The sequence below is a fragment of the Dipodomys spectabilis genome, unplaced genomic scaffold (genome assembly GCF_019054845.1).
Source record: "Dipodomys spectabilis isolate Male_0828 unplaced genomic scaffold, ASM1905484v1 ptg000002l, whole genome shotgun sequence".
In the NCBI taxonomy this organism is placed as follows: Eukaryota; Metazoa; Chordata; class Mammalia; order Rodentia; family Heteromyidae; genus Dipodomys; species Dipodomys spectabilis.
The window spans coordinates 49,977,172-49,987,458 of NW_024870679.1; the positions used below are offsets into that span (position 1 = coordinate 49,977,172).

Sequence of the window (10,287 nt, forward strand, 5' to 3'; positions counted from 1 at the left end):
GAGGAACTGGCCCTAGACACCGGGGCTTGGAGCTTGCTCGGTGTTGCACGGTGAGTTGCGGACGTGCCTCGGGCCCGGGGCCTGGGCGGCTCCTCTGGAGGGCATGCTAGGCCGGGAAGCCTAGATGGTGAGGCTGGCCGGCAATGGAGGTCCCCGCGCCGCCCTCGAGCACGGTCTCCTGTCCCTCCAGGGCCTAGCGTGCACCTTCTCCAAGCGCCCCTTGCCCTGCCGGCGCTCCCATGGCGCAGTTCGTGTTCGAGAGCGACCTGCACTCCTTGCTTCAGCTGGACGCGCCCATCCCCAATGCACCTCTTGCGCGCTGGCAGCGCAAGGCCAAGGAAGCGGCGGGGCCGGCCCCCTCACCCATGCAGGCCGCCAACAGATCCCACAGCGCCGGCCGCACCCCGGGCCGGACTCCTGGTGAGTTGGGGTGCGGCGGGAACCCAGGGCGAGAGGGACAGGTACCCGCCGGAGAGCAGTCAGTCTTCTTGTTTCTTCCGAAGCCTGGTCAGACTGTCTGGCTTCTCTTTCCCCACCCCAGGCAAATCTAACTCCAAGACTCAGACCACCCCTAGCAAACCTGGCGGTGACCGCTATATCCCCCATCGTAGTGCTTCCCAGATGGAGGTGGCCAGCTTCCTCCTGAGCAAAGAAAACCAGCCTGAAAACAGCGAGACCCCCACCAAGAAGGTATGTTTCCCAAAGGAGCAAAAGCCATGGGACCTGACTGTGTCCCTTGGATACCAGTTTGTCTCACCACAACTCTTATATATACCAGGAGCATCAAAAAGCCTGGGCTTTGAATCTGAACGGTTTTGACGTGGAGGAAGCCAAGATCCTTCGTCTCAGTGGAAAACCACAGAATGCCCCTGAAGGTGAGATCTAGAGTTCTAGGGAGTTTGGTGTCAGTTCATTGGGTAGGGGGTGAGAGGAACTCCTTTCCAATAAGGTGGAGGATAAGGGAGATGCCAGTTTTTCCCATGGATCTAGGCCCATTCCGTTGCCACAGGTTACCAGAACAGTTTGAAAGTACTTTACAGCCAAAAGGCTACCCCAGGCTCCAGCCGGAAGACCTGCCGTTACATTCCTTCACTGCCAGACCGTATCCTGGATGCTCCCGAAATCCGAAATGACTACTGTAAGTGCAGCCCTGTCAGTGGAAGGAGAAAGATGTCTTGAGGACCAAGCAAACAGGATGCTCATGCTCTTCCATTTCTGCCTTTGGCTAGACCTCAACCTTGTGGATTGGAGCTCTGGGAATGTGCTGGCTGTAGCTCTGGACAATAGTGTGTACTTATGGAGTGCAAGTTCTGGTGACATCCTGCAGCTGTTGCAAATGGAGCAGCCTGGGGACTATGTATCCTCTGTGGCCTGGATCAAAGAAGGCAACTATCTGGCTGTGGGCACCAGCAATGCTGAGGTGCAGGTGAGAATGGTCCCTGCATACTTATGACCACTTGACTTTGGAGGGACTTGCTTTGCCCAGTTAGAGGATGTTAATGCCAAGCCTCATTTTTTCATTCTACTGTCTTGTCTCTGCAGCTCTGGGATGTACAACAGCAGAAGCGGCTTCGAAACATGACCAGTCACTCTGCTCGAGTAAGCTCCCTAAGTTGGAACAGCTATATCCTGTCCAGGTCAGTGGTTTTGTTTGTTTTTGTGCTGCTTAGTTGTTGTTTTTACCATTCTATAGAAAAAACTAAGTTTACCTTTTGTCCCTAATGTATACATGGAAGCAGCTCTGGTTTGTATTTTGTGCATCCATAGAACCTAAATCTCTTCTTCCCATCCCCTAGTGGTTCACGCTCCGGCCACATCCACCATCATGATGTTCGGGTAGCAGAGCACCATGTGGCCACACTGAGTGGCCACAGTCAGGAAGTGTGTGGGCTGCGCTGGGCCCCAGATGGACGACATTTGGCCAGTGGTGGCAATGATAATGTGGTCAATGTGTGGCCTAGTGCTCCTGGAGAAGGTGGCTGGGCTCCCCTGCAAACATTCACTCAGCATCAAGGGGCTGTCAAGGTAAGAACGGGTTGGGCTGAGGTCTCTGCAGACCCTCAGGGCATCCTTCAGGTCTATGAAAAGGAGATGGTGTGGTAGCATTAGATACTGGGTTCATCTGCAGCCCCCTTTAGTTCCTTGTCTAGCTCTACCACCACTGACTGAATCCTGCTTTTATTCCACTTAGGCTGTTGCGTGGTGTCCTTGGCAATCTAATATCCTAGCAACAGGAGGAGGCACCAGTGACCGACACATTCGCATCTGGAATGTCTGCTCTGGGGCTTGTCTGAGCGCCGTGGATGCCCATTCCCAGGTACTTTTACCAGTTCCAGCATCTCACTCCAGGTTGTCCTTACTCTATGCAGTCTTCTGTAACCATGTCTACTTTGTTGTTCTGTAGATGAACTGCTGACTTAGGTCTCATTCCTGAACTCCATTTCTAAGTCTGGCTTATCTCACTGCCCTCTTGCTTCAGAATGGCAAAACCTGCTCAGGAATCTGGAATCTGAAAAGCCTCCTAGAATCTATTTGTTCTTCTCATCAGCATCTGTCAGTTAGTTGTACCTTAGTTTATCATTGGCATTTATTCTTTCTGTGGGCTACTTGACCAGTCTTCAGGGCTTTTTTGTTGTCGTTGTTTTTTGTTGGTGTTTTTCTGTGAAGGCAGAGGGAATACTAGAGTTTCAACTCAGGGCCTCACACCTGTGAGGCTAGTTGCTCTATCCCTTGAATCATTCTTGCATCTCTTTTTGCTTTTAGTGATTTTCTAATAGGCTCTTGCGTTTTTTGCTAGGCCAGCCTGGACCAAGATCCTCTTATTTATGTCTGCCACTTAGCTGGAATGATACATGCAACACCCTAACAATTGGTTGAGATAGTCTAATTTTTTGGCTATGCTAGGCTCAAACGACTCCTCCCAATCTCCACCCCTCAAGGAGTTGGGATTCTAGGCCATAGCCATTGTATCAGACCAACAATTCAGGATTTTTCTTTTGATTTTTTTTTATATGTGCTCCCTCACAGCCTGTGTTCTCCCCTCCCCACAGGCCACTTGCCCACTCACAGTCCAGGCTCCCTTCCAGCCTAGCGACCTTCCCCCACCCCAGGTCCCCCTCAGAGCCTGGGCTCCCCAATTCCACATGAGGCTTCAAATCCCTTGGGGAGTGAGTTACCCTTGGGTACACAGGATCTCAGAAAAGTGGCCCAACTAGTGTTTTACAAGAAGTAGAACTCAGGCACCATGAGCTGTAAATAAGGGTGAGCAGTGACAAAGCCTGGTGGGCACTATTGGAAGCCAGGTACAAGTTGGAGTCTCCCTGCTTCCCTCAGGCTCTCCAGAGGACACACTGGCAGAGGACTTAACTGACCTCAGATGTGAGTTGGCAGCAGCCCACCTTGACCTGCCAGGGCAGGGGCTGAAGCAGCATGCACCTCTGGGGCTAGGGTTGGGCTTGAATCCAGATCTACTGCAAGCTGTGAGAAGCTTACAGGAACCTCCAGAAGGGCTCAAGGTTTTTGTTGTTCTGAGTTGTCTCTCGTAGTACTGGGGTTTGAGCTTAGGGCTTTGCATGCTAAGCAGGCAGTCTACCATTTAAGCCTTACCCCCTTTCCAAAGCATTGTGTATCTCCCTTAATCTGTTTCCACTCTGACCTGAGTAGAAATGATGTAGTACTGTCCTCTAGTACCTCTAGTGGCTCCCATCACCTACAACATACAATCCAAATTAGAAAAATACTTGGCAGCTATTGCTGGTCAGCCTACCTGCAGCAGCTTTCTTTCCATTCCATCTACAAGCAGCCTTCACTTTAGGCCTGGAGTCTATCGTCACATAGCTCAATTTCAGATTCTTACTGTCAAAAACTTTCATGTAGTTTAGGCAACTTATTGAACTTGTGATTGACTCATCTGAAAAGGACTGACCATGAAAGTCTGTAACATCTGGCAGAATACCTAATCCTAAAATCGATTCAGTTCTGATTTGAGTAGCCTTATCTGTAGGTCATACTCATGCCAGCGTTTCTCAACAGGTGTGTTCTATCCTCTGGTCTCCCCACTACAAAGAGCTCATCTCAGGCCATGGCTTTGCCCAGAACCAGCTGGTTATTTGGAAGTACCCAACCATGGCCAAGGTGGCTGAGCTTAAAGGTAAGTCACTAAACTAGGCACCAGTGTGGCTCACGCCTGTAATCCTGTCTACTCAGGAGGCTGAGATCTGAGATCACAGTTCAAAGACAGTCCAGGCAGGATAGCCCTTGAGACTCTTATCTCCAATTAACCACAAGAAAACTGGAAGTGGCACTGTGGCTCAAGTGGTAAAGTGCTAACCTTGAACTGAAGAGCTCAGGGACAGTGTCTAGGCCCAGAGTTCAAGCCCCACAACTGACAAAAATAAATAAAGCCACTTAGGTGGCTAAGTGAGGACAGAAAAGCCACATATTATTTGACTATGAATAATAACCAAGTAGGTCAGTGTAAAGAGACAAAACAGACTAATGATTGCAAGGGCAGAGAGGAGTAATGAGAAGTAATGAAATGTTTTGGGACTAGATAGTGGTAATAGTATTCACTAGAATCCCACTAAATAGTACATTTTAAAAGGTACATTTTATGGTATGCATAAAATTGTCAAAATTAAAGGACAGCTGGGTACCAGTGGCCGCTAGCTAGCTACTCAGGAGGCTGAGATGAGGATCAGGCTTCAAAACCAGCCTGGGCAGGAAAGTCCATGACACTGTTATCTCCAATTAACAACCAGAAAACCAAAATTAAAGTAGTAGAATGCTAGCCTTGAGCAAAAAAACTCAGGGACAACATCTAGGCCAACCTCCAGCCCCAGGACTGGTACCAAAAAAAAAATCTTTTTTGAAGTGCTATGGGTATGTCTACATTCACATGAACTGCTTTCACTTGCTCCAGGTCACACAGCCCGGGTACTCAGTCTGACCATGAGCCCAGATGGGGCCACAGTGGCATCAGCAGCAGCAGATGAGACCCTTCGGCTATGGCGTTGCTTTGAGTTGGACCCTGCTCGGCGACGGGAGCGGGAGAAGGCCAGCGCTACTAAAAGCCTTATCCACCAAGGCATCCGTTGAAGACTACCCCATCCCCTCAATTTTGTTGTTTTTTTATTTTTATTTTCTAATAAAGTAATGTCTCCCTTTCTCCTTGGGTAACTTAAGTCCCAACAGCATCTTTTCCTGTTCTTATCAAAGCTAGAACTGGCTGTGGGAGCCATTACCATCCCTTCTGTTTAGACAGATAATGCCAACTATACCCCACCTCTGTTCACACAGGTCTACATACACACAGCCTCAGTGGTTTCCTCTGTCACTTTAATTAAGACACAAGTGAACAAGCAGCCCCCAAATGCTGTATTACCAGGCCCCCAGCCCACCTAGTCCTTTGGCCCAGAACCATCTGTTTCTGCAAGGGGTGGAGGAGCGAGCTTGAGTCCGTAGTGAGTTTATTGCTGACCTCTTCAGTATGAGGAAAAAGGCCACCAGCCCTATTGAGGGCCAGCCCTGAGTGTTCCTCTCCCAAGTTTAAGGCAGGGAGGGTGAAGTGTCCAGCCCTTTCCGCCCCTAGCTCTGGTGGCAGAGGGCATTGAGGCCACATCCTTTGGAGCTGGCCGGGAAGAGTGGGTGAGGAACGGAAATGGTGGTCCCTGTAGACCCAGCTGTGGGACGGGAAGGACCAATCCCCTGCTCAGTCCTCACCACATGTGCCCTGGTCACAGAAGTGGGGAGGACACTGATGGATGCTGCCCAAGGTGCAGTCCTGAGGCACTTCGGTGGGCACCTATCCAGGCCTTGCTTCTCAGTTGGCCTTGACCTTGTCACCATTTGGAGTTCCATTCTGCTGAAGCACACGAGGCAGCCGCTTGCCCTTGGTGTAAGAGTGATACCAGAAATTGGAAAACAGCACAAAGAAGATGGTGCCATACATCCAGATAAGGTGGATAATGACTGGGTACTGGTAGTTGCAGCTGGGCATGAAGTAGTACTGGGAGATGTGCAGAGAGACCAGGACAAACTGGATCTAGAATAGAGAAAGGCAAAAATGTCAAAAACAGGAGTAGAAGGGGTAAAGAAAGAGACAGTGGGAAGGGTGTCAAAATTGAAATAGGACAGAGAAAGGCTCCAGACTAGGAATTTGGGGGATAGTTAATTACTACCAGGCTCCTCACCAGCTGAATGGCTGTCATGTGCTTTTTCCACCAAAGGTAGGGCTGGGCCACAGGTCCAAGAGCAGACAATCCATAGTACAGGTACATTATAACATGCACAGAAGAATTTATCATGGCATGGAAAGAACCCATTCCTCCTGTGACGGAACCAAATAAGGTCAGGCGTGTTGAGCCTCTGCTCTTTGTGGTTACCTCTTTTCCCCAAAGGCCTTCACCTCTCACCTGGAGCAATCTTTATGCCCCACCACCAACTCCAGGGAAGCACTGAGTGATGGAAGACATGTAGGAAGGTCACCTGCCCGTCTTTCTTCCGGAGAATGAAGATCACCTGAGAGAAAAATCGGGGAAGGGTTCAGAACTAGGGCCATCCCTCCGTCCCCATCCCCCAAGTTCTCACAACTATACTCACTGTGTCCATCAGCTCAATGAACTTGGAGAAGAGAAAGAGCCAAGCCACTCGAACCATCTGGAAAAAGTCAGGGCAGCCTTAGTACTCCACACGGTACAATGAATCTCCCCAAACTTAAGAAGTTTGCATCACCTAGGTTTTGTTATGACTTACCCCGTCCCTACTTACCCGAAGTGCCTGAGGGCTATTAGAGTAGTCCACAGGGTCACAACGCCAGGTGTATGTACTCAGCCAACCAGACATTAGGAACTAGGAAGGAATGTGGATTAAACCACCAGATTTCCCTCTCCCAGCAATCCCTCCCCATCATGAGCTGAAGAAATGGATGTAAATGTCTCTGGAAAAGAGGTGCCATATTTTGGCCCTGTGGCCCACCCTTCCTGATAACAGAAATTAAAGCCTAGGCATTCTGGCCCACCTCATAGACAATGTAGAGGGAGAGTGCCACCAATGAGAAGTTATAGACAATCATGAAGTTTCGGAGTTGGAAGGGCTTCCGATTGGCCATAATTCGAGGCCCAAGTGAGAGGACGAAGTACACATAGGTCAGGAGGATGGAGGTCATTAGCAGGGGAGATCCCATCAGAGGATAGTTCTGGATTCGAGGATCTGTGAATAAGGGTCAAGGAGTCAGGAAGGGTCACAGGGTTCAAAGGGGGACTCACTAGGTCTATAGATATGAGATCAAGGTCAAGGGATTCATAAGGACTTCATTAGGAATAGCCCTAGATCCTGAGATTAAACCAGGGAATTGTGGAGGAAAGGGCTGGTAGACAACATCTTACCTGCATGCTTCATCATCTCCTGATACAAGTTCACAACAGCCTCCATCCTGGCTAAGGATTCTGGAGGAGAGATTAAGGGTAGCTATCAGACATGTCCCATTACATGCCACTGTCTTACATCTGATGAATGGAAACAACAGAAAGAACCAGACAACTCTCATGCCTCATTGATGAAGTTCAGGGCTGAAGACGAAGCTCAGCAGAGCACTTGCCAGAGCACAAGGCACACACACACACACTCAGAGAGAGGAGGGGGAGAGAGAGAGAGTGAAAGGAAGGAACTATTGGGGACTAGGAGAGGAAGAAGCAATTTGGTGGGGGCATCCTGCCTTCCTGCAGAGCATAAAAGTTGTTCTACCTTTCCTCTCCATACTATACACACTGCTCTTGGTTCTTCTCTAGAATCTTACTTCCTGACCTTACTCTTCTTCAACTCTATGATCTCTTCCCTGTTTCCTTTCTACAGCCTTCCCTCCTTAACTGATAAAGATCTCAGCTTCAGAAATGAACCCACCATCCCTGCCTCTATGGCTCAGAGAAGTCATTCTTCTCTACAGGACTCCTGCCTGTTTTTCTCCCAAGACCCCCCTCATCTCCCCAGTATTCTTACCTCCCGGCTTTTTAATGCCCTTTCCAGAAGCTTAGCAGACTAGGGTTCTTCCTCACCCCTGCTAGACACTTGTCTTCCTAGGTCTGTCTTCTGGGGTTCTCACCTCCAGCCTCTCTTCTCTTCCCTTCTCCTCCTCACTGGTGCTCTCCTCTCCTTTTCACTCCGGGAACCCTTCCTCTCTTGGAGCCTGGCTCTGTGAGACTCCTGCCCTGGCGGCTCCACCTGTCTGACTAGATCTGGCAGCAGCCCCGCCCTCGGCCCGCCCCTGCTGTATTGGACATGGGGTAGAGGGTGGGTCTAGGCCACAGGTCAATGCCTAGGGGAGCAGGACCCACCAAGATTGAGAAAGCCATGTAAAGCCCCAGACTCACCACCTACCAGCCTAGATCAGCCTGATCCTAGGAGCTCCAGAAACCTCTCCTGGCCCTGGCCCTGGCCCAGGCCTTGGCTCAACAACTTTCTAAAATTCCATGCCCAGCATCTTCCCCTGAACCAACCACAAATTCTCAGTATGTCTCATTTCAGAATGGGTACAATCACCCTTCCCTTCCTGGAGGTGGCAAAAACACCATTGGCATGTGAGGAGGTGGGGAGGAATCTTCCCCTCCCTCTGGGAGGGTTACTAATGGGCTAGGCCCCCTCCTCCTCAAAGCCTAAAGAATGTCGGGGGAGGGCTCACACGAATACAAAAACCTCTGCCTAGATCCAAGAGAGCCTGGGACATTAAGACTGTCCCAGAGAGATCGCTCAATAGCTAGGACAGCAAGTGGTCCCCTTTCCCTCCATCCAGAAACCCACCTGGCCAAGCCCCAAGCCCTGTCATCCACACCTTCCCACTCCAAACACCTGCTTCACACACACACACACACACACACACACACACTCAGGGCTAGCACATAGCCCACACACTTCCAGCTGTCCATAAGTGCCCTGCCTCTGACACACTACCCAAACTAGCCTCAATAGAACTGTGACACAGGGGCTCCTAAGCCTTACTTACACACCTGCTTGGACTGCAGTCCCCCTGGCACCCACACATCACCATGCACAGGCCCAGAAGCACTGTGTACACATGCACAAAGTGAGCAAGCATCTGGCCATGCACACCACATGTGGACACTCACCTCCCTCCCTCACACCAGTCTTCTGGCCTGTGACAGCTCCCGTTTCTTTACCTATAATCAGACTTTGGTTGGTGGCCTATGCTGGGGTAGGGCCTAATGCCTAGGCTTAGACATGTGCTCTCAAACAGTTCTCTCTAGCTTGTGTGAGGTTGCTAGCTCCTTATCTTGCTCAAGCACCCCTCCAGGATCCCTATCCCTCCCTACCCTACACACAGGCACCCTGAGAGGCGCAGGCTTCTGGGAAGCACCTCTCCAAGCTGAAGGGAAATCCGGGTGTGTCCCCAGCAGGGAAATGCAGCCGGTTCCTTCCTTCCTTTAAGATAGAGGTGAGGGAAAGGGCCATCGGCAAACGAAAGGATCGGGGAAAGGAGAGGATCAGAGGGAGAGGGGTAAGCCCCGAAGTGGTGGAGAAAGGGCTGTGGTTCGCAACTAGGGACCAGGGAGCTAGGGTCGAGCGAGGGAGGGTGATGGCCAGGCCCGGCCCTAGCGGCTAGGACCTCCCACCCACTCGCCCCAGGAACAGCCTCGCCCACAGCCTGAGCAAGGAAGGCAAGGCAGGGCAGGGCAGGGCAGGGAGGGCAGGGTAGGGGCAGGGCTGGCCAGGCAGGGGGCGCTGGCACGTGGGGAGCCGTGGAAGGTCCAGACTCACCAGTGGGGACCAGGCGGGCAACACGGAGGGCTCAGAGGGAACCGGACCAGAGTGAAGTCCCCAAGGCCAGCCTGCCGGCCACTTCCTCATCTGCTGGGCCGACTTTCTGTCACCAGAGGGGGAGGGGGCGGGCCGGGTGGGGGGACTGCCTGCTGATTGGGCAGCCGGCCTAGGCAGGAGGGCCGTCCAGCGCGGGCTTGGCCGCTGGGGCGGGGGCAGGGGCGGGCCGTCAGATCCCGGGGCAGGAAGCACACCCAGCCCGGGCTCCCCACCCCTTCCCTGGGCCCGCCTCGCCCGTGGCTGCGGCCTGGTCTGCCTGGGGAGCACAGCCTTCAACAGCCCCATTCTTGATCCTCTGATGAGTCCAGCAACAGGCCCCACATCTGCTGGCTGCGGCAGGCGCAGCTTAGGACTCTGGGGAAAGTTCCAGGGTTCAGCCCTCAGCCCAAAGAGCATCTCTTTCCTGCATCAGGGACCCACCAAGCGGCAGGGGAGGAGTAAGGGTGACCAGCTGTGTGT

General features: G+C 51.8%; 2 protein-coding genes across 3 annotated transcripts; one reads left to right on the top strand and one right to left on the bottom strand.

The window, feature by feature from the left end:
• On the top strand, positions 1-5,166 carry Cdc20 (cell division cycle 20). The gene is made up of 11 exons (XM_042677507.1): positions 1-50; positions 191-420; positions 542-690; positions 779-875; positions 1,010-1,138; positions 1,230-1,426; positions 1,543-1,637; positions 1,797-2,025; positions 2,192-2,317; positions 4,033-4,150; positions 4,922-5,166. The coding sequence occupies exons 2-11, from the start codon at positions 240-242 to the stop codon at positions 5,095-5,097; spliced, it is 1,497 nt and encodes a 498-aa protein (XP_042533441.1). The 5' UTR covers positions 1-50; positions 191-239; the 3' UTR covers positions 5,098-5,166.
• A 154-nt stretch (positions 5,167-5,320) lies between these two features.
• Elovl1 (ELOVL fatty acid elongase 1) lies at positions 5,321-9,890 on the bottom strand. 2 transcript variants are annotated; one of them, XM_042677513.1, is made up of 8 exons: positions 9,769-9,890; positions 7,386-7,445; positions 7,019-7,209; positions 6,769-6,849; positions 6,601-6,657; positions 6,414-6,519; positions 6,192-6,328; positions 5,321-6,043 (listed from the first exon to the last, which is right to left on the bottom strand). In XM_042677513.1, the coding sequence occupies exons 2-8, from the start codon at positions 7,429-7,431 to the stop codon at positions 5,822-5,824; spliced, it is 840 nt and encodes a 279-aa protein (XP_042533447.1). In that variant the 5' UTR covers positions 7,432-7,445; positions 9,769-9,890; the 3' UTR covers positions 5,321-5,821. The 2 variants fall into 2 exon arrangements, with proteins under 2 accessions (XP_042533447.1, XP_042533453.1); XM_042677519.1 differs by lacking the exon at positions 9,769-9,890 and adding an exon at positions 9,120-9,141.
• Positions 9,891-10,287: the final 397 nt, after the last annotated feature.